Consider the following 25,179-nt stretch of genomic DNA (forward strand, 5'->3'; position numbering starts at 1 on the left):
CGATGGCAAGGATACGAAATTCTATAATCTTTTAGAATCATTCATAATCAATAACTCTAAATGCTTATTTAAAATTTATTGCAATCTGAAATAAATTGCAATTTTTAAAATACTTTCAAAATAATAATAACATATTTAATTACAACTAATAACTTTTTAGTAGTTTTGAAAATAAACAAACTTGATAAACAATTCATTTTTATTGTATGTCTAAAAAATTAATCGGTCGAATTATAAATAAATCCTATAATAAGTGTGTAATCTTATTTATTAGTTTATTTGATTTTGATTCGTTTATTGTTACTAAAGAGAACAGATATTTTAATGTTTAGATTGTGTTGACTTTTATCATTACTCCGTTTTATACAGTTTCTGAAAATTTTAATGGTTTGTTTTTTTAATATTACAAGGAATTGAAACAGTTAAACAATACAATTGTGCTAAAAAGCATTCATTAGACAGATATCAAAACATTTAGCCATACTAGTAACTTGAAAATATTAAACATTGTATTTTTTTAAAGTGTCTACCAGAATGTTCTTTGCCAAATCGAATGTCTCGTAACAACTTTGCGAATGTTTGATGAGAAAAAAAACCTTATATATATATAGTTTATTTAATTCTCGATAAGTCTCACTGCTGGATATACAGACAGGTAATCATGCAGAAAATAATTCCTTACAGGACGCAGAAGAGAAATCGTGCCACCGTATGGATGTTTTAATGGGAACGGTTCGATTACTCCGCTGATTGTTGGCCCAACGACCCTCGTAGAATAAATTTAACTTGTACAGGGGTTGTTGTCCCAATTGCCCACTGTTCGATATAGCTACAGATGTTCGATCATTCCACTGGCTCGTTGGCCCAACGACCCAATTTTGTTTAATTACTGTGAATCTTGCAAAATAGTGTCATTGGCCTTACAGATTTAATTTACTGGTTCGTTTGGGCCAACGATCTGTGGTGTAACTAAACCATAAATTAATATTAAGTCACAATAATTTAAGTGTGTCAATGGGCCAACAAACCTAAATGAAAAATCGTACACTGTTCAAAAGAAGGCCGATTACACAACTGGGTGTTTGTACAATGACCCATTTAAGCGGGAAAAGGGTCGATTAGTCCACAACTAGTAGTTCAGTCGCATTTTAGTGTTGTTCTTTAGATACAAATGTATCTAGAAAATGTTTAATAACTGATAAACTAAATTAAATTATTATTAATTATTAAAGTTTAATGATAAACATATTGGTAGCAGCAGTATGTGCTATTATATCAATATTAGTATTCTTAAATGCTATTATAAAATGCTGTATTACTACTTTTTTAATAGTTATATTACAAGGTTGATATAAAAAGTATAAAGTGATTTCATATATTACCAAGATTAGGTTATTACATTTCGTTGATAGTGATTTGTCTAGTCAATCAGAAGTCGGTAAAAATGAAATTGCGTAAACGTTAGACTTTCTTGTATTTGTTTTACAAGTTTAAGAATAAGTATACTTTATATACATTATTATTATAATAGCTTACATAAGACGAAATATCCTACCCGGTCGGCTACATCTTACCCGATTTGAACCCGATATTTTTTCATAATTTATCAATAATTGTTTTGTATTTTACAGACCTATTCATAATTCCTTATTACAGATCTATATTCCTCAGTTTATTCCAAAATAAATTATCGTTACAAAATATGCAGTTCTATTTACCTATTTTATGGTGTTTGATATTTTTTTAACACATTATTAAGAATGTGACTAACGATATTTTTAGATAGCTCGAGGGATTTAGCGCTTTTACTTAAAGATATAAGTTATTAGAATAATTTGAGTTCTCAGTCTTAAACAATTTCACGGATATTTAAGTACATACATCTTTTAGTTCAGAATGTTGCAGAAATCGTCGGATATTTCCTGGTATATTTTATAGTAAAATAATTATAAAATGCACATATTATTATAAGACATGTCTGTTGTGTGTCCGTTTCTATGTGTACCCATTACGTTTTACAACAACATTCTGATTGTAACATATTACACACTTTAAATTTTTAGCGATAACTTGTATTGCTTAAGTCATCGTTTTACTAGAAAACTAATTTCATAGATTACAAAATTGCAGCTTCTTTTAAAACATGTGAATTCAAAATAAAATGTTATAAAATTTGATCAAAAACATAAATAACTGAAAAATATAATACAACATTTCTACATAAACAAGTACAGATTGTAACTCACTAATCTTAAAACAGTGTTTTTTTTTTAATACTTAGTATACACTTAAAATATCTAAACGGGCTATAGAGAAGTATCTTTTTAAAATGTAGGAGCTAAAAATGGGCAGATACTACATAATGGGGAATGAATACTTTGTAAGACAAAAGAAATCTCTGGATCAATATTCTAATTTATCTGGTTTTGAAGTTCCAGCTAAAATATTTATCCCTAAGTAAATGTTGTTTGCAAACTGCTTTGAAAATGTAGAATCCAAAGATCAAAAATGTAATTTTGACATACGTTATGGTGCTTCGAGAAAAGGAACTCAATATAAAATTACAGACCAGTCATTGTAGCCTACTCAAGAAACATAGGATGACCTCTTGGAGTTGTGCCTTTAAGGATGACAGAACGACCACTAATATTTTACATAGTTTTTAATAAAAATATTTCAAAACTCTGATAAAAGACTCAAGAGTGATTCAGACTGTAAAGGTTAAAACTTTGAAGAAAAAAGAGGGAACCAATTGAAGAGGTCTAAAAAACTTGAAGACAATCTCAGCGACTTCTATTTTGAAAGTTAGGAAAATGTTGTAAATTAGGTTCTTGCATTAACAATAGCATCCATTATGTTTTATGATTTATATACATTTCTTTCATATTTATTGTAAATATAGTTTAGATCTATCTGAATAATGTACCAGATACACAAAAATGTATAAATGTTTAAAATCACTATACAATGGTTTTTTTGAAGAGAATTAACTAGGTTTTTACATTTATATGTATATACTATCAACAATAGGAACTAATGTTATCACTGATCTTTAACTAAAATAAAACAATTTGTGTGGAAAATTCATCTTCAATAAATGTTTTCCATAGTGCAATCATAAACTTTAATATGCGATATTTATTATAAAAACTTAATCGGCAATACTTCACCTTTACTCTACTATATATTTGTTTAGTCACAATGATTATTTTGATGAAAAATTTGTTTTATTTCAGTAAAACGGAAAAAATCGGAATATGAAATATATTAAGGTTATATTAACCCAAGTAATTTGTTCTTCACTGACACAAACATAATAATAACGTGCAAGTTACCGCATACCTGCATTTTATTAAATAATTATATTTTAATAACATGAAATCACATTCGTAATGCAATAAAACACTTATTATTTCAGTGCAGGAGGAGCGGCTTCCGCCGCCTTCCCTGATCGCGTGCCGTAGTGGACTAATCGGTCTGTGGAGTAATCGACCCTTTTCGTTTAAAATTCAATGTTTTATTCGATAAGTTCGTTGGATCAAAAAACCAGTTGACTAATATTGGTGTATTCGACCATGAATTTTAAAAGTTTACTTGTTACAAATATGTTGGACGGGGGTGTTGGCCCAACCAACCATAATTTTGGATTGTTGGGCCAACGAACCCTGAGTGTAGGCCTATATTCACGTTTTATATTTTAAATTAGTTACGTTGGGCCTCATTTAGGGTTGTTTTGCTTTATAAAATAAAACAAGTTCCGATCACACCACGGATCGTTTGCCCAATGACCCTCTTATTTAAATTTATAATGATGTTTGGTCGTTGGGCCAACTGTCGGTGCTAATCAATCGGATCAGACCCATCACATCTGGAGTAGCGTGTTTAAAATTTAGGAACAGGAGGAGAAGAATGGGGAGAGTGATGGAGAAGAATGGTGAGAGTGATGGAGAAGAATTCAGTCAGCTGCCGGACAGCGCGCAGAGAGGTCGTGGAAGAGGACACTGCGATGAAGTAAGTTTTGCACGTCATAACTTATCAATGGAATGTATTATTTTTGCTATGATTACTTATTATTATGTAGGTTTATCTCAATCGAGTGGCAAGTTATCGCTGTTATCGTTTTAGCAAGTTTTTTTACACTAGTAATCGCGTGCTGTGTTATGAACATCTAAGCATCGATATGAATTTTTGTTTTGTTTTCATGAAATATTATTCTAAACTGAGATTAGTTTCTCAAATAAATTGGTTAGATACATATCTTACCTTGACGTTTAACATTTTTCCAAACAAATTGCAAATGCCTTATGAATACATATTATAATGCTTAGCTTGTAATGTTTGCAAACATGACACTGATACAAACAATTATGTTTTGCGTCATTACATTTACATTAGAAGGAGCCCTAGGAGTAATGCTTAATTTTATTTATTCAAGCAGAAACGTTTTAAGTGTGTTTTTTTTAATAAGACATGCAACATCATTCTTGGGTTGAATGATAACAATAAGTGTAGAGATCATGATAACAATAATTTTCCAACTTGCTAGACTCTTTGCTAGAGTTTTTAATTAATAACTCGTTTATTAGAGAATCTACAAGTAGTCTACAGACTTATTTAGGGTCTATTTTGGTAAAAGTCAATTAATTAACAGTGGACAATAAACACTCTTAAATCCTAGTGTGGCTTAGGCAGGAAATGGTAGCTTTATTTCAAGTTAGACAAAAGGAATTCTCCTTTAGCACAAATTGGCCTAACACACGCTGATGTCCAGTTAAAAACACAAATCATAGTAAACTCCATCGACTCAACTTTTACATACGCGTAATTTCAAAATAGCATAACAGGACTCCTTCTTATGTGCTTGAAAAATGGCACTTGGCGCTAGTTATTGAACTTACAAAACACTAAAGGGATCCCAACTAGTTCATATATCACTCCAAACGAATGCCTGCCGTACAGAACATCACGTGTACATCCATTACAATACCTTCTCCGAGTGTCTGAATTACAGAAATCTCCATAAGTGACTATATTACAGACATCTAATAGATATTGCACAATGTTGCTGTATAGCACTACCGATGAGAGTACTTTTTATTACACGAATGCTTACGTTACAGCATTCTCCACGAGCACCTACGGGTAAATTACAGAACTCCCCACTAGTCCCTACATTACAGTGCTATTCATATTACAGTACCCACTATAAATGTATAAATCACAGCATTTCCATCTTGTATTTACAGTACAGTGTGTCCCAAAGATCTTCGATCAAACTTAACTAATAAGACTAGCAATCCTGAGTCAAAAACTGTAAGGCAGTAAGGCAATCTGTCTAGTTACATCTTTGGCAACACAAATCAAGGATTAGATTGTTTGGACATAAATATTTTTGACTTGCTTTATTTAGGAATTGCTCAAGTAAACAGTAGGCCTAAGTGTTCATCAATATTGTTATTTTATAAGTAATATTTAATATAATAAACACAAGTTTGAAAACAACGTTCTAATTTAACTGTATAGGTTATGTAGAATGCAGCTAATATAAATTAAATATTTAATGTTTGTGGCTAACAATAAACTTTATATCTTAATTTATATTTATGATTTCTTAGAACAGCTTTGAATCTGCTTATTTCGAATGTACAGAAATTACATAAAATTAAATTCCACATTAAAACATCATAGCGAATTATAATAAGTATTTTTTATTTTAGTTTTTTTAAATATTCCAATTAATAACATAACATTTCTAAACTACCGTATCCATTTAATTATTTTATTGATTAATTATCTCATTACATTTATGACAAATAATAGTAACAATTATGCATTCTTCCATAGTTCCAAATCTCTTTTATTTTAGACCTGGATCGTTTTATAGGCTAGAGAGAATAAAGCAGATTATAGAGTAAAGTAAAGTAAATATGTCTTATTTTACCAAGCGAAGTTAGGGCTAAGAAGCCCTCTAACTGGGAACGAACGGCTTAAAGTGACTTACGAACCACCAACAATTGCCGGGCATGCGAACTGCTTGCAAGAGTAATCAGGTTTGGAAGACTAAATCGTTTGATGTGAAAAATAAAACCAAGAGGTTATACACGCTTTGGTCGACACGCTGTCCAAAGCGTGTTGTAATGGAAGTTGCAATCACAGATAAGTACAAACATAGTTCACAAGAAGTCAGCGCATCGGATGAGACAAGTGGGAATAAGGGAACAGCAAATGCCTGGTGCAAAAGACGAAGTCTACAAAACTAACGAGGTTTTCAAGGGGTTCTCAAGATAATACTCGCACCTTGTGTTTTTACATTAACCAATTAAATCGAATTTAAAGATAACCTTACGAGACAATGTTTTTTTTCTGGTCAAAAAGGCGAGATAGAGGAAGCCACTCCACGTTGCCACCAGACTGCTGGCCCGGGCCGCCAACATGGGACGCCGTGCCAACCGATCAAGAGATTGAATCGGCCAATGGGGAGGAATCACCTGACGCTACGCCACCGTCTATACACTGTAGTACAGTCAGATCATTGAGTATTAAATATATATGACACAAATATAAACCAAATTAATCTAAACAATGAAAGCAATATTTTATACTAATTAAAAATATATATTATACACAGGCAGGCTCCCTTGAATTCACGTAGGAGTACAACAGAACAAACCTATACATAATTAAGAGCTACCTAAAATCACACAAGAGGGAGGTAGAAACACCTTGACCGTAGGGGGTTCCCTCGGAGTCGCCATGTGCATCACACTGTCACTACCAGAAACAAAGAGGGAGGAGGGTTGTCCTGCTGCAGTAGCAATGATACATGAGAGTAACGCTGCTCTGAAATGAGTTCCTATGTTAGCGTGGTTAGCCAGATGTCTTGAGGTGGTAGGGCATGTTTGTACTCAAGAAATGGTTACGGTAGTCACACCACAGGAACATAAAGTTAATGTTAAAATGGTCACCTGATTGTTCGCCACAGTAGCTAACCAGCTGAGCTAAGAGATAAAAAAAACACACTGTTTCAGTATATGGTAGCGAAACACGCTTAAGAGGGGCAACAAAAGTTTGTTTTATATATTTTGGCTTACGTGCATTTCATGTACACTGTTTGTGCACCGCAAGTATTCTAAGGCCTCGTACCCACATTGGATGCGCCAGAGCACCCATACACTTCATACTGTATAGGGTCATTCATCTGTAGAGGACAGGGAATAGAGATGTCGGTCATACTTTTAAGTTCTGACACAAAAGAGCTCCACTTTTGGCAAAATTCAGTAAAATGGGGTTTATCCCAATTATTACCCAAGGGTCCGAGCAACTGTATAAAATATTTGGCGGTCATTGTGTAAGGAGAGAGAAAACCACAAGGATCATAGACATTGGCAACAAGGCTAAGCACTTTACGCTTAGTAGGAGTCTCCAGGTAGACGTCAATGTTGTACGTTAACGATTCACTTTGAGAGGACCAATGTAGGCCTAGTATAGAGAAGTGGGAGTTATCTGGCTGCTGTAAAAAGACATGATTTTTAAAGTGATCTTCACGAAGTCCTTTTAAAAGTTGGGGACCTAGAAACCCATTGCATAAGTTCGAAGCCTAGCTTCAAAAAGTGTGTGAGCTGGTCTTGAAGTTCTAATGTTGCTTCGACACTGTTAGCACCAACTATGATGTCAACCACATAACTATGATGGGTGAGGACTTCAGCTGGTCTTGTAGTTCTAATGGTGCTTTGACACTGTTAGCACCAACTATGATGTCATCCACATAACTTTGATCGGTGAGGACTTCAGCTGCATGGGTGAGGGAAGCATGCACATTCATCTTGGGCTGATTGCTTCTAAGTTTTCATGCCAATGTAGGGAGAGCTTTCTATATCATACAGTAGTGAGCTAGTAGACATCGAAAGGTTGATAGGGATGAGAACGCCAAGATATGGGCTGGGCGGTTGATCACGAGTATGAACCTTGATTTACATTATAACACAGTGAAGAAGTTTTAGTCCTGTCATCAGGAGACTATAGAAAGTGAGGCCTAAACTACTGATCTTACAACTGGTATCAAAAACTCTAGTAGGAGTGCTACTATGAGTCATGAGGGAGAGAGAGAGAGAGGGATATTCTTCGTCAGATTTTCCATGTAGGGAGGGCGCTCTTCATGAGTCCAGAAACGCTGAAGAGAAGAGGAGATATTAACCTTATAATCTACCATATAACCTAGATGGGTGCTAAGAACATGTGGCATTTTAAGCCCAGAGAGTAGTGCTAACTCTTGAGTAGTTGAGGGTAGATGGCAGCTCACAGGAGTATGTTAATGGGGCCAGACATTGAATGTGGAATCAGCCTGTATGTTGGCCTTCACCCACCGCAAGAATTCCGGGGATCATTTGCGTAGGTGGGGGTGGGGGAAAATCAACAATAATTTTTCAAAAATATAGAGAGGGTAGTTAGAGCCCAATTTGAGACGTGAGAGGACGCAGCGGTTATCCTAGGCATCATTAATGACCTAGTATGATGGTCAATTTTATAGCAAAAGAGAGGGTCTTTGAGAGATGCATAACACGGGGTTGGATTGTGCATGTGCAGTGGTAGGCTTATATGCCTGAGAGGGAGATCTTCGACATTTGAAGGTCGATCTTGAAGGTCGTCAGGCATAAAGTGAAGTAGAGTGTGATGTTTTTTCTGACTGTGATTCAAAAGGCCTTAAAGTTTCATTGAGAGATGGTGTGTGTATCCAGGCATGAAACGCAACGGTTATCGGCCTTCACTATACTGTGGCGTGCGCGAGGGATATGCTTCCTGAACAGAGAACAGGTGAACACATGGTGGCCCGGTACCTTACACACAAAGCAATAGGGGCTATCAGGGACTTCTATCTTAAAAGGATACCTGGGGCGGAAGTGAAGAGCATGGTCACATTTATAGGATAAAAATGTACCATTATAGGAGAGAGCGGTTTAGGCCTAGAATGTGAAACTTTGTTATCACGTGGGGTTGCCTGAAGATTAGTATCCTCAACGGAAGAGCATTCGGTGTTCAGGAACTGACTGTATTATTTCCTGAACGCACGGAAAGGTGTGAATCTCATCACCTTCAAGTGGGCCGAAAGTTTTTAGATCAATCCGTAATCAAGCTTTCGCAACAGATGTACAGAGAGAAGAGGGTTATTTTCAGTCATACTACAAAGCTTTGAGAGCTTTAGTTATGTTCATAGAACGAGTTTACAAAAGCACTCATGGGCTTGACAGCTCCATCTGACACACTAGGGAGGTCTAGTATGTGATTCAGACGTAAGGTTGTGAGGGGTCTAGAGTTATGATGGCGTTCACGCAGTCAGTTCTACGCTATCAAGTAGTTAGGAGCAGTGAGATTCAGAGATTTCACTTAGTTGAGAGGTTCGCCCGATAAAACTGACAAAAGATGCTGAAACTTAGTTACATTGGGTAAACTAGAATTCCAGTGGGTTGTGGAGCCAAACAGGTTTACGAAGGAGGTACATTGAAGAGTGGATTCGTCAACGTGTTTCAGATACAATTTGGGTTGCTTAACACTGATTGTCATAAGCAGCTCATGCTAATCTTGAGAATGTACAGAGCGAGACTAACCTACAATGCTCGATACGCATTTCAATTACACTAGATATCTGTGTATAAAAGCAATTGATTTGATCCAAATTTTGAGAAAGTATGGCACTGTTCGCGTTTTTTTTCAAATTCAAGAAGACGCAAATAACACAGTTTCAAAGTTAGTACGCCTTTTAGAGATCTGCGTATTGTAGGTCTTAAGAGCGCGAAGATGAACTTAAATGAGGGGAGGGGGCGAATCTTCAGTTTTTAACAGTTTTTTTTTTATTTTCAGTATCAAACTCACTAGTTTTAATAGGTCGAGTGTAATAGAGTCAGTCGACACGATAAGATTCCGGTTTAAGTTCTCGAGGCACGATGAACAATATTAAGTACAGTACAACACAGCAAAATAAAAGACGACTAAAGAGAAATAAAACACAGTATAAAATACAGACACTATATAAGGTAGACTGGGATAACTATAATAAACAATGTTAATACCTGTAAACAATTATTAAACTCAAGATATTCAAATTTTAAGAGAAATGCCAAGTGCTACGTTGTTAAATCCACAAAAAGAGAAATAAATGCCTAATTAGTAGACTAATAAGAAAAAAATATTTCCAACTTGGGTTCAGCATAATTAAATATCTATCAAAACAACAAAGAGCTAATTAGTTCCAGTAGTAGATTTGAATGGCAGTAAGAAAAAACTGTTTCATTTGATCGGACTATACCAGCCAATTAGATTGCAATACGCCATAAAGGACTAGTTAATCTATTAATAAGTAGCGTAATTAAGTAGGCTTTAATATTTTAGAGTAAAAAAGGGTGAACTGGATTTATATCGAATAACAACAATTATTAAGAGAAGTGTAGCTTAAATGAATCTGGTTTTATCTTGTATGTGGTCTGATTAGACAGAGAGAAAGAGAGTTAATTATTGTAGAGAAGTTATAGCATGACTGGTGACTTCGAGATGCGCCGTAGGCAAAGACAGTACTAAAGTGGTGGGGGGTGGAGCGGCTCAGCTGTTGCCGTATTTAGCCTTGTGAACTTCGGTCACCAGTCTTCTATACGTGCCGCCCAAAAACATTCGCTTGTGCCAATTCACGAGTTGTAATACAATTTGTGAATTAATTGCGTTGTGCTCATTACGTTTTAGGGAAAGAGTTTGTGATGGATCGTAATGTAAAAAGTAAAATTGGAGGTAGAAAGGTTATACACGGCCAAACAAGAGAAGTGATTGCAAATGTTTACCATTTTATGAAACGGGAAGCTGAAACCAACACACTTATAAATTTGAAGAAAGTTCAACAGCGTGTCGTAGAGGCAACTGGAATTTCTGAAAGTACACTGAGACGAACTTTGAAGGAGGAAAAAAAATAAGTCCAATTGGCAATTCTTTTAGTACGCCCAACAAAGTAAGAAAACGCAAACATACTAAAAGTGATCTGGACAATTTTGATTTGGGTGTAGTTCGAAGAACAATAAATAATTTTCATCGACAATGGGGTTTTGTTATGTTAACTATTGCGTGTGGATCGTTGGCGTTATTGTTATTTTAATAATACATCATTAAATTAACTTGATACAAGTTGGTAGATAAAACTGAGTTTTTTTCTTATTCTACTGTGTATATTGACAAATTAGTTTAACCAGTTTTATATTAATTTTTAATTTAGCAGCTAGGCTATGTCAGTTGAAAATTTTGTAGTGATAATTGTATCTACTATCGTAAATCCTGAAGCTTACACGGTTAGTATATGATAAATTGAATTTTAATGGCTAACAAAGCGTAACAATTACAATTCTGAACTGTTGTCGTCGTTGGAGATCAAGAATAATATAAATTCCTACCCCTTTCCAATTTATGAGAACCCTTTGTTACCGCCAGGTATCTCTACTGCGAACTCATTAAGAAGGGTGAGCTATGAACACAATTTCGGCAGAACATAGTCATTGTTAAGATCACGTACATCCGGTCCCAATATTTCCAAGATTTTCCTGTATTGAATTCCCCATCATAAAAGTCCGTCGCCGTAACTACAAAAGAGTCTAGAAATGTTAAAATATTCTCAACGTCTCCTATACTACTCGTAAATTGCTCATCATAAAAGACCACCGTGGTAAGAACATAAGGGTCTAGAAATGTTGGCAAACACTACAATATTCGGCTCCCGCCACCACTATGAGCCGGGAGCCGAAAACTCTCAGTAGGGGTAGTAGCACCGTATTCACTCCCCTACTCTAGATTGTGCCCCCACGCGCTCACCTCCTCCACACCTCACGCGCATCCCACCGGTCATGCTATAACTTCCCTACAGTAAATACTATTAAGAGGAATTAAAAACCTGCGAATGCATGTACTAATCTTTACACACAAGAGTAATTGTAAATAATACAAATCAAATCAGTCCTAGAGTAACAATATCTCAAATAATTGGCAAGATGTTGGAGGCAACAAAACTCATCACAATTTCAAATTAGTATTTACGAGAATGTAACAACTTACTATAGAGATGAATACATTTGGAACCAACAAAAGATATATAGAGATTACAATAATTTAATTGTTATGTAACAGTGACATAGCAGTAAAATATGTTTGTACCTCTTAAAGAACAAAATGTATGTTTGAGAAAGGACAAATATTACAGCCTATTGGAATATAACACTAATTTGAACATAGAACAATATAAACAAGTCAAGAACAATAAAGTCATTCCTTTAGTAACTAAGTTTATCGGCTCTAAATTAGTAACTGAGTCTAAATATAGGTTACATTTATCTAACATGATACCATATTATTTTTATCCATTTACTGTGTTATATTACTTATTACTGTACAGTCAATATTTTAACATTACTAAGAGGTCTATTTCTCTCTCTCTTGGAAATCTTAATCAGTGATAGTTTCATCTAAATTTGCTAGAATTTTATCTCAAAACAATTGCGGGAAGTGTCCAACTTCTGTAGTATTCATTTTTATAAAATTAATATTGAAAGAAAATAATGTCACTTTAAATAGAATCTTCAAGAAACGGAGCGTAGAACGACCGATTAACACTCATGAAACCAAAACCTTGGTGCAGGGAAACGTCAGTGCCGGCGGCGGGGTGGTGCCTGGCGTTGTGCGTGGTCTTCGAGCTCTTCGTCGCCTTCTGGATCTCGTTCTACATTATCTGCCCTCAATGTTGGCCCTTTCCTCAGAAATGGGAGCCTCCCAGCTCACCTGATCCACACTGCCCCGTGCCTCCGTGTGTCCGCAAGTGCTGTCCCCAAGGAGAGCAACTGGTGGTGGAGCTGCCGAACACCTGCAAACCCACCAACAGTTCAGAGTTCAGCCTGGAGTCTGTACCAATCTGGGAGAATAAAAATATAGAGGAGTATATGGTTGCAACAGACTATAGTCGTTTCCAGATCATCAACTACGGACTCTGCCCCTTTGGCTTGTACGTGCTGGATTCCTCCTACGAGGATGACAGGAACGCCCTGTTGGCCAACGGTTCCCTCGTCATGTTTAAGTCAAAGGAAGCCGTGGACCACAAAGATTACTGCATCGACACATACAAAGGGAAAGAGGGCACCTACGTATTCCGCTGTTTCCCAGATCAGGTGAGAAATGAGTTGACGGAAATGGAGAAGATGGTGTTCTCCGTGGCTCTCACTATCTCTATCCCGTTCCTCCTGGCCACGGTGCTTCGTGTACCTCCTGCTCCCAGAGCTAAAGAACCTGCACGGCAAGAGTCTCCTCTGTCACGTGTCCAGCCTCAGCATAGCCTACATCTTTCTGGCTCTGATGCAGAGCAACTTTCTCTCCATGAACGTTGAACAGCCAACTCTCTGTGTGTTTTGTGGTGAGTCTTTAGCGTAATAATTTATCTTAATCCACCAATCATCTATTTGTCTTTTAATAATTCACAATTGACTTTGAATAACAGTGAAGAACATGTAGATTATGTAGATAACATAAGTTTACATTTAGAATACCCTTAGCTTTAACCAGTTTAGGTTTAAATGTTTCAACCAAACACGAAACCAGTGAACCAGCCATTGTTCTGTTCAATAAAAACTTGGTCACAGCAATTTCTCCAAGACCTAAGGCCAGTTTATTCTGCCGGAATATACTCATTGAGAACAGTAAAACTACGGTTGTACAGGTAGATCAGTCCATCCAACAGCTTGTAGCACACACTTTGTAGAGCTGTGGTACTGTAACTACCAACCTACTTAGCTGGTTTCCCTGACTTTAACATTGCTACTATTTTAGACATTATAAATAATTTACGCAAAGAGCCAGTAGTCAGCATGATATTGACCATTTTGAAAAACCATCCTCCTACTTTAGGGCCAAAAATTAAGTATTCTGACATAATAAACCATACGATATAGTATAACGAACAAAGTCTAACAATATAAAGAAATGTACCAAAACCATATCTTAGCACAGAACGGTCTGTATTTACTTTCCATTATTTACAGGTTCTCAAAAAGCGTCGGTAAACTAAACAACTAAACGCCAGCAGTAAATAAATAACGTCGGGCAAGTAAAGAATAAATCATTTCTGAAATAATATAAGTCGGATGTGTACCTCCATGGTCATGGGACTTCCCATCTCACTTCACAAATTTACTTACAGATAAATGATATTGCAAGTACCGATAATCTATTTCATTTCACAAAGCGTTTCTATAATCTTATGTATGGAATTGAATATTTGCATTTTCCTTAAAATCCTTAATAACCAATTATTAAACTAAATAAATTCCACAAAATTTTTTTAACTTAATCCAGACCATTTGTTCAGTCAGGCGTATCATATCTATCTAAAACCATAAACTCTTTTCCAAAATTCGTCATATTTAATCGTCATAGATTGTACGGTCCCAGAGTACACACCCCCCTTACAGGTTGTTCCTCGATGGTAGTGAACGTAAAACTCTAGCGGTCTACAGGTACTGTCTTAATATCGTAACGAGTCATCATGGTCTGTTAACAAGTTAAATAAGTTGGAACTTTGTATAAAAAGTTATCTCGGCTAAGTTCATTACCCAGCTTGTTACACCATTTCATTCCAATTTTCAGACTTTCAGTTTAGACTTATATAAATTCACAATTCCGTTATTTATGGGCCTAGAGTTAAACTGTTTTGTACAAATGAATTTGGCTTTCTGTATTTTTAAAATAAACAAAATTAGTAGTTGTCACAAAATCTACCCACCTCTTCGGTCAGAGACATCAGTAGGTGAGCCAGCCTCGATGTGACATAACTGAAATAAAACAAATATAAATGGTTTTAGTACAAATCTGCGTTTTAAAGTTAGTGATTAAAGTAATGTTTTTATTTTGGATAAATTAAGTTTATATTCTTGTTATCATTTATTAATCATCCATTATCACTTATCATTTCTGCGGTTGTTATCTGGTTGTCATCTTATTGTCAAAGACTTGCTTGTTGTAGCTATGATGTATTTGTTTTTTCTTAGATTACGAGTATACATAAGTTGCACAATGTTGTCATTACGTTGTTTTTCCATACGAAGATTTACATTAATTATTATGTCGATGAGTACATATTCATGCTGCTGATCGCGTCTCGATCTCCACACACAGGCTATGCCCATGTGGAGATCATTTCCTGTTTTGCATGTATGTTGATATCTTTGTATCTGTAATGAAATAAATAAATATTCATTTCATTTCATTTAATTTTCATTTCATTTCATTTCATTTTCATTTCATTTCATTCTTCAGATTCTTGTCTTATAACAAGACATTATCAGGAGGTTACTGTTGGGTCTTGATATAACATGTCTAAGAGACTGCTATTACTGTATAATCTTAAAGCTAACCGTCTGTTAGTAAAACGTGAATTAGTATTAGTTTGAACCTCCTTTGGGTGTATTGAGTGTTTACAAATTTATTTATTCTGATTTTTTCTCATTACCATCATAGTTACCCAATGTAAAATATTCACTAATGCTCAGCCAAATTACAAGGAGTAACATGCACCATAATCGAACTCAGGGTTCCTCGTGTAGAAATTAAGCTTCGTGCTAAATTACAATTCTATAGTTCAATTTTGAAATATCGTGCAAATAGGCAGACAAACAGAAAGTGTTTTTTCAGCAGCCACACTAGTCATATAAAACAGCCAACTAAATTTTAGGTTGTATTAGTTACCACATATCGAATGTATTGGGTCAGAAACTATATTCGTACGCTCTTGTGGTTTAGTTGCAAATCGAAAAACTATATTATTTAGAAACCGGTTGCGCGATGACTCGTGATATAAAGGTACTAGTCTATATGTATAAACTCGAAACTTAATACATATAGACTACTTTTTGTCCAAAGCAGAACTATATAGATTTAGGAGTTGAGGGTTGATGAGTCAGCAAAGTTTCCCTTATAATCAGTTGCAATTGTTCGTTAAAAAAACATTCGTTATGTTTTTTCCAGTTCTTGATATTTATTTGTTTCGGTTTATTGCCTGAGCTTTAGTCTTTTGTCTACCTTTTGTGACCGTGTATATATAAAGCTAGACACATTTTATCTTATATACCTTTATGCAATGCCTAAGGGGGAAAACAAACGTACCAGTGCAAGTATGTAAAGTGGGAGTGGTGGGAGGTTTCTTAACTGGAATGAGAGGACCACTTAACGGATTAACCCGAGTAAACTCAGGACCCACTTTAATTGTCGATACAAAATGGATTAACCCGAATAGACTCGTGCTCGACCTTATAATGTAGTTTAGTGAATTCCCGCGAGACTGCAGCACTTCTCGAACACATAGCATTTTGTTGATTATCCTTATCCCTACTGCACAGTGCCACTGGCTCGGATGTAAACAATCTAAGCTACTCGTGTGCCACTACAAGTGCATTTCCTTTATTGTTCTATCATAACAATTTTGGAATGAACAGTGACGATTATCGTGATTCTGAAAATTAACATTTGAAAGAAAGTAGTAGTGAAATGAAATGAAAAATGTCTTTATTAGAGGCGAAGTTAGGACTATAAAGTCCTCTCTACCACTTAATCTCGTAGAAAATTAACCTAACATATATAACTAAAAATAAATCTATTTATTTTACCTTGTACGTTAAAAATCTTAGCTTTAAAAAAAATATAAATAATTAATGTAACTATGTACATATTTACAATACTATAATAAGACACACACGCATTCATTCAACTTGCATTCAGTTGCCCTAAGTACCACATTCCAAATCCGCCAACCGCTATACCCCCTGAGCCCCCAGCATCAAGGCCCTGACCTCCGCCCCAAAGCGAGCGCGCCTATCAATGTCTCTGATGTTTATAGGTAAGGCATTCCACAATCGACAGGCAGAAACTGTAAACGACTTACTAAATATAGTTGTTCGATGAATTGGGATAGATAATAAGGATGTACCCCTCCTTGTACTTCGTTCACTTATTTCAGACATAAATTGAAAGTTGTTTGAAAGATAACTGAGACAATTTGTATTTAAAAGAGCGTGCAACAGAATGAGTGAGTGATAGTCTCGAAGATCTCGTAATTTTAAGATAGATAATTGTTTGAAGTAGGGCGTTACGTGATTATCACGTCTGAGATTGAAAATGAACCTTAATGCAAAAGTTCTGAGCACGCTGGAGTCTAATTGAAAGCTCCACAGTCACGTCATTTCTCTTATTTTGTATTTTGTTTGTATTTCTCTTATAGAAAAGTGGCGGTATATTTGTAAGTCATCTGCATATAAGTGAAAATTGGAATGAGTAATTTGAGTAGTAATGTCATCTATGTACAGTGAAAATAGAAGTGGCCCAGGACTGAACTCTCTGGAACTCCACGAGTGACTGGTCTCCATTCTCGACTGCTTCTCACCTGACCTGACACACTGGCGTCGTCCCGAAAGATAAGACTCAACCCACTTGACACTACCACAGAGAAACAATCCTTCCTAAGTTTGATGAGGAGAAGGGGATAATAAACGCAGTCAAAAGCCTTTGAAAAGTCGAAAGGGGTTAAAATGGTTACCTGACTCTTATCAATTCCAAGGCGTATATCATCAACTATTTTTAGAAGTGCAGTTGTAGTGCTGTGGTTGGAGCGAAAACCAGATTGAAAATTTGATAAAATGTTATTACTTTCAAGATATATGAAAATTGCTGATGGACAATCCGCTCCAAACACTTTGCTAAAGCAGGGAGTATACTTATTGGCCTGAATTGTGAAGGATTTTGTGGAGAGGAACACTTCTAAAGTGGGCGAACTAAAGCAGACTTCCATGTCAATGTGAACATTGAAGTAGCCAGAGATTTATTCAAATAGCAGTGATAGTTGGAAGAGTGACTGGAAGAGTATCTTTTATTAACCTTATAGGAATGCCATCGGCCCCCGACTGCGTTACTGGATATCCTTTAACACATTCTCTTTTGACTCTGTTACTGGAGTGAAAGAGAACGAAAACTCAGGTTTATCAAAAGTAGCACCTTCGAGCTCGGAGACATACTCCTGAGCCCCAGACTGATCAACAGGAATCTCAAACAAAGAAGTTGTTGATATCATCGAGATTAAGGGAAACCGGGGGAGTAAGTGTTAGGCTTGCCGACTCCAAGATCTTTTAGTTTTGACCACAAAATTCTGCTAGATTATTTTTTAGACAGGGAAGAGTAGTAAAACCTGATATTAGCATTTCTAATTTGTTGTTGCACATTGTTCCTTAATTTTTTATATGTAGCCCAGTCATCACGTAACTTGGACCGCTTAGCCTTAAGGAAAGCTCTATCTCTTTGCTTCTGGAGGTGTCGAATAAATTCTGAGATCCATGGAGCAGGCTGTTTGGTTACTCTTTTTGAAACAAATGGAGCGTGTTTATCAAGAAGACCATTTATTAATGAATTAAATGTTGATACCATAATGTCCACATTATCAGCCGATGTGACCTCATGCCATGGAGTTAAAGAAGCATCGATAAGCAGGGAATAAATATTGATATTTTGTAGTTTCTATAAAACATAACTTTTGGAGTTCGATCTTAGTTTATAAGCAAGAAAAATAAGGTCATGTTTGGAAAGGCCAGGAGCAGGAAGTTGCCCGTAGTGAGAGCAGTAGTTCAGAGAGACAGAAGTAAGCACAACTAACCCTCCGCTAGCCCCTCCACGATTTCTTTTTACAGTTATATAAAGCATAAATTTTGGACTTTTCGATAAAGACACTGATGTGCTCGAAGTCTTCGAAAACTATGTACCGGACGAACTCTTTCAGCTGATATGTAACGAAACCAACCTCAATACGCTCAGACAAATCAAGGGGTTTTTTCTGAGCTGCCCGTAGACCTAAGCGAACTCTAGTTTTGCTAAAGGGTACTGTGATTGTGTATAAATATTGATAAATAATCCCTTGAACTCCATTCTTTTTACATTCTATGCCTTATAGTAGATTCAAGCAAACAGAACAGTATCTGCATTTTACAAATAATAATGAGTATAACTGCAGAATCCATCCAAACCCACAAGGTAAATAAAATTTGGCCGGGTTTGGAGAAACTAAGGGCAATATTCAAAGATATCGTTACACCTAAAAGAGATATATCAGTTTATTGTTATTCAAATGTCGTTTGTCCTGGAAGCAGTTCATACCACTAAAGCGAACTCGTTTTGGTATAAAGAGCTATATGCTATGTGAGGCAAAAATTGAATTTGTGTGTGACCTTTCAATTTAAACTGATAATGAGCATGAAGGTTGCTATGCACAGGTATGGGAGGAATGACTGCTGCTGATTTAAAAAGAAAATGTCAAAATCTGAATGTGCAATGATTTGTTGGGGAAATGTTACTGTTTGATAACAGACAACAGTGTCTCAACTTGCGGAAACTCTTATTAATAATTTGACTAATATTTACGGTACAATAAATCTGTCAAGAAAAGATGTCCCAAAGCAAACGAAGAAAGAGGAGTTGAAGAAACAACTGAAAGAAGTCTCTTGCCAAAAAGGAAAAGACAAGAACATTTTTGCCCTTCTTTCCACCACTCACTCTGCAACAATGGTGGACGTGGTGAAAAGGTGAGTTACAACCAAAAGGCGGGTCATTTGGACATGATGATTGTGGTAGTCTATAATGAAAACGACGGTGGAGTGAATAGTGTAGACCAGCATGTAAGTACCTACGCTTCTGGAACGCATATGTATTTTACAAAAAGTGTAATGGCCAAATTAGCCCCTCTCTGATCAGACTGGATGTAATTAAAAGAACAATAAAAAACGCGCTTGAATGAAGGCATGAAGGCGAAAAGGGGACAGCCAAGCCATTTTCTCAATCCAGTAAGGGTGATTGAACGTCATTTCCCTGAATACATTCCAGCCAAAGCCAGGAAGGAGCACCCCTACTCTTTAGTGTGTGAGTGCCGGACGCACGCGGTAAAAAGATCCGCAGGGAATCCAGATACCATCGCCCAGATTGTAATTATGCTTTGTGTGTAACTCTATGATTCTACGTATACCACAACCGTTGTTGATATATAACTTAATCATGCTACCTGCTGTAGACTAAGTGTTTGGCCTTCTAATATTGGTCAAGTGTTTTCAACGACGCCAATAATCTTTATTTTCTCAATACATAACCCATTGTTTTTCTAAATGTAATCCTTCGTCTCAGTATTGTTTTGAAAAATTAAAATTATGCGCAAAATTGAAATAAAAGGAAATGTTGAATATATAGATAGTATACAGAACATATACCTTACAAAATATATTTTTTACTTTATAATTGCCGTTTTTATAAGTTTTTGTTGTTGTTTTTTACGCTTTTACTTTGACATATATAATTTGGGTATGCATATATGAAATACACACACATATATTAATGATTGATTATTATTGGAAAAAAAACGATACCCGATTTTTTTTAGCTGAAGCTGCTTATGAATATATGAAAGAAAGAAAGAAATTTATTTCTCAAACAACACCTTACATACATACATACATTTAATAAGTATATCGTGAGAAATATTTAATCCTCCAAGGCTTAGCCTGATTGGAGGCTTTACTGCAATTTTAAATATCACCGTTCAAATGGCAACTAACTATATTACTACTACTACTATATGTCTACTACTACTACCGAGATATTTCAGGATAATCCTTACAGGTGTCGTAAAGTACATTCTAACATACATGCTAGAAGTAAGAAAACAATTTGTTCACAACAACGTGACTAGACATAAGGTACGTATTTCATCAATGAAAAAGGTATGATCAAAATGGAACGTTTTTTTTTTAAATAACGAGACCCTCAAGTACGTCATTAGTATGACGAAACTCTGGCTAGAATTGCATATTCCTCTAACATTGTAAATGGTATGTTTGATGCAACGAGGGACTATTACGAAGTTACACAACAATCCTTTGTGCTTCTTGAACGTAGAAGATACTAGACAAGCATTATGTGGCATGTTTCATGCAACGAGGGACTATTAAAGTTACACAACAATCCTTTGTGCTTCTTGAACGTAGAAGATACTAGACAAGCATTATGTGGCATGTTTCATGCAACGAGGGACTATTAAAGTTACACAACAATCCTTTGTGCTTCTTGAACGTAGAAGATACTAGACAAGCATTATGTGGCATGTTTCATGCAACGAGGGACTATTAAAGTTAAACAACAATCCCTTTACTTTAAGCAACACCTAGTTTAACAGAATCCAAAAACGCTGCTTATTTTGTACAAGTTATGAAAAATTATGATACTATATATTATGCAACGAGTGTGTTGAATTGTTAGACAACTTAATATATTATACTATGAGAAAGCTGCATACATAATCTATGCGTCTACACCTACATCTACATAATCATGTATATTAATGCAATTAGAGGCTGTTTTCCAGCTTCATATCATTAAATATTTTTTTGCAACGTCTCATTGAGTCACGCAGGTCAGGAGGGTGTGGTGTTGTTTTACAAATTAGAGAAAATGTGGCAGTTGGTTACTGATATCAGACTAATCTGCATTTTACCTCACCTCATTCTACTTTATTAATAGTAATTACTTAGATAACGAAACAAAACATGTTGAACCGTTATCATAGCACCATCTATACGTGAAATTAAAGAGTTGGCTGGGAGATAAGATTTTAAGAATTTATGTACTTAAAAGGCGGGTCCATAACGGTGTATTCACAATAAAAAGAGAAATGTATGCATGATTTGCCCTGAAACTAGTAATGCATAGCTGTTTTAAGCTCACTTATAAGTATTTTTGTTTTAGATATAGGTTCTCGTAAATTTGGACCAGTTTCCAGTTGTCTAAAATCAAACAGGTCCACATATGAACCATAGGATGTAACAACCTCCCGAATCAAATGATAAGCGGCAAAGATCAACTGATATAGAAAGCACGAAATCTCTGAGAACATTCCAATGACTTTAAGCAGAAAATGTGTGTCATGCCGTACCTGGCACAACTAGGCGTAGGGTAAGAATGTATTACAAAACCATTCAGTTAACACAAAAGTTTATTCAAAATTTGTCATAGATGGCAAAATACTGATTACAAGCGATAAAAGAGCAAGAGTGGTTGGAGTGGGTTATTGCTCTACTTTTAGCGTTATCATTTACCCGCTTCCGTAAGGAAAGTTACTGAGTTATATTTTCTCATGGGAACAAATATTTTGCTCTAGTTTATAAAGTATTGATAAAGAAAATATTAAATTATTTTAGAGACATTTTATAATAATTAATTGGAGTTAAGTTAATTTGGGTACTAGGCAACAGCACTACATGTGGACTGTTCTGTACTTAAATGCCACTAAATTAAAAATGTTTTAGTTTTTTTAACCATATGAACTTAAAACAACTTACTATGAATGTTATAGAAGATATTCAAACTGTTTGAAAGGCAACACTACTATCTCATTTATGCCTGAAATTTGTAAAATCTGAATATGTTGTTATTGTTCAACTTACGGGCAAAGAGCAATTGATTCATTCCACTGTTTAGGTAGGAATTCCCAAATTATACAACAATAACAAAATGATAAACAAATGGTTCCCTTAATCCAAATGATCCATTTAAGAACAAGGCGTTAATTATTTCTTTGTAATAATATCAGTATCAATTGAAAGAGAAGAGCAACTTTTAAAATGATCCCTGATTAAAATTTCTGAATAAGTAAATTAACTAGTCATTAGATTTAAATAGGTAACGGTTGTTTATTAAGATTTTCAAAATTTTCAGTTTTACGGTTTATTGTTAAGATATTTTAATAATCATAATTTTTTAATAAATGATTCTTTTGAAGTGCAGTTTGGAACATTCTTCTTTGCTTGACTAGCCCTTTAAAATGATGTGCATGTCAAACTAGGTTACCATATACAAGTATCTACCGGGTGCTCCCATGTTGGAAAGGATATGTCCGTCTCGGCTTAAATTCTTTTTAAGTGAGATCTAAATAGCGATTTATAAATCATCGAAGAATTAGCTGATGTAGATTCCATGGAAAGCAACGTTAAGGGGACAAAAAGTTTTTCGCGAGAAAATGGAACAAAATCTAAACTTGAACTTGATGTACAAAACATTGGGGAATAACTAAATATGGAAATGAAATTATTTATGGCCCTAAAAAAAGCTTAGCGGATATATTTGGAATTCAGCTATTCAAAATCGTTGGAGGTTAGAAACTCATTAAACAGAAAAGTAATTAAGGTCATTGTTATGAAAATTAATCAAATAAGATCTAACATTCTGAAGCAAGTCAGTCTAAGCATTTTGCTTCAGAAATCAGGAGTAAATGTCAAGATTTAACTACGTCAAGCTATTGATTTCACAGACCAAGCCCGTATAAGAGTTATCAGTTGATCGGGGGCTTTGGAAGTTTGCATTTGGATCTTATACCACTCACCTAACTCACTCACCTGGAATTTCAAAACCATATTCGATAACTCATAGTTAATTTTTGAATCAATCTTGCAATTTGTTTGAAATCAGTTATAAAAGACGATTTAAAACCAATTTTGAACTTACAAGGTACAGATAAAATCTTATTATAGAAACTTATTTTTAAAATCTTCTGAACTTCAACTTGAACTGACTGAACAAGCTAAAAATGACAACCTAAAAGAATACTGCAAAGATTGCTGGAAGAATGGAGATATTGAATTTTATAAAAAGTTTATAAATATCCGAAGCTTTGGTGAAATAATTGCCTTGAGTGATAATTTATTATTAGTCAATCAGCAAAGTATTACAATCCCGCGTTTTTATACTGTTCGTCGCAAGTTTTTGAGCAATGACTTCAAGAGAACAAACCATTATACTAGGTAACATGTTTTCAATTTTTGAATGTCAAAGTATTAGGCTACAGCCGGAAAATACCTTTAAATTGAATTTTTTTAATCCAATAATCCAATATAGGGTGAATCTATTTTATTAACGCCTAAATATATTTTGGTAACAGGTGTGTCGAATTTTAAGCCAAGACAGATTGACATTGTTGGCTAATTAATGTTTTGTCAACAACTGCAAAGAGTATTAATTTTAGTAAGTACAAAATAATGTATTTTAAAAGTTAGAAACCTTTCTTTACAGACATACTACATTGTCCTAGTTACAGTAGAACCTGTATTTTTAGTTGCTATACATAGCCATAACCACATTGTCTTTCAATAAAATATACAGGGTGATTCATGAAGTTCTCCCCCCACTTCTACAGCACATTGTACTAGTAAAAATAATGAAAAAAATGTTATATATAAACATAGGTCCGAAAACGCTTCGTTAGCGAGTTACAGCTAGCGAAAGATTTCGCCTGATTTCCTGGGTAAAGAGTAAAATAAAGCCATACTGAACTTTTGGAAAGGTTAATTAAGTAAGAAATATCGTGGATTCTTATGTATTTTTACCTGATAAAGCTAATAAAATAGGTTTCAGAACTGTACCTGTAGTAGTTTTTGAGGGATTCAGGGTTAAATGCAAAAAATTGGGGCACGAAACAATGTTTTTTTTTAAGTTTGATGTACAATAACTTTGTTAAATTGGTAATAAATACATAAAATCAACAAACATTAATTGTAGAGAATTTAATTCTGAGAAAAATTGATATAATCAAAGTCTAAAATAAAACAGAAATAAGTACCAAAAAATCGATTTTATTCAGTATAATACATTACTAGTTTTAAGCAAAATTAATCAGGTTGGGCCAACCGTTCGCACCTTTTTATAATAGATGTTTCGAAAATGAGGCCATCATTATCAATACATTTTGCAGCACGTTTGTGTATTGCTTTTGTTGCGTTTCTTAATTTTTCAGGACTTCCCTGTATCTGCACAGCTGAATCCATAATACGGGCAATTAATTCATCACGAGAATTCACTTTTGTCTTGTATACAATGTCTTTCATCCATCCCCAGATGCAATAATCCAATGGAGATAGATCTGGTGATCTTGGTGGCCAAGGGTGAGGCCCTCCACGACCAATCCAGTGTCCAGGAAATTGATGATTTAAGTAAGCAGAAGCGGCACGTGAAAGTGGGGAGGTGCTCCGTCATGCTGGAAGTACAAATTTTGTCTGAGATGTAAAGGAACATTCTCTAACAGCTGCGGCAACTCTTCTTGAAGGA

General features: G+C 35.2%; 1 protein-coding gene across 1 annotated transcript in view; it reads left to right on the forward strand.

Moving 5' to 3' along the window:
- The first annotated feature begins 3,909 nt into the window (after positions 1–3,909).
- LOC124368303 (G-protein coupled receptor Mth2-like) overlaps positions 3,910–25,179 on the forward strand; it is a 51,284-nt gene continuing 30,014 nt past the window's right edge. The window contains exons 1-3 of the mRNA XM_046825576.1: positions 3,910–4,011; positions 12,777–13,060; positions 13,212–13,423. Coding sequence (XP_046681532.1) covers positions 3,910–4,011; positions 12,777–13,060; positions 13,212–13,423 — 598 coding nt within the window. The remainder of the gene's footprint in view (positions 4,012–12,776; positions 13,061–13,211; positions 13,424–25,179) is intronic.

Source organism: Homalodisca vitripennis, chromosome 8 (genome assembly GCF_021130785.1).
Source record: "Homalodisca vitripennis isolate AUS2020 chromosome 8, UT_GWSS_2.1, whole genome shotgun sequence".
In the NCBI taxonomy this organism is placed as follows: domain Eukaryota; kingdom Metazoa; phylum Arthropoda; class Insecta; order Hemiptera; family Cicadellidae; genus Homalodisca; species Homalodisca vitripennis.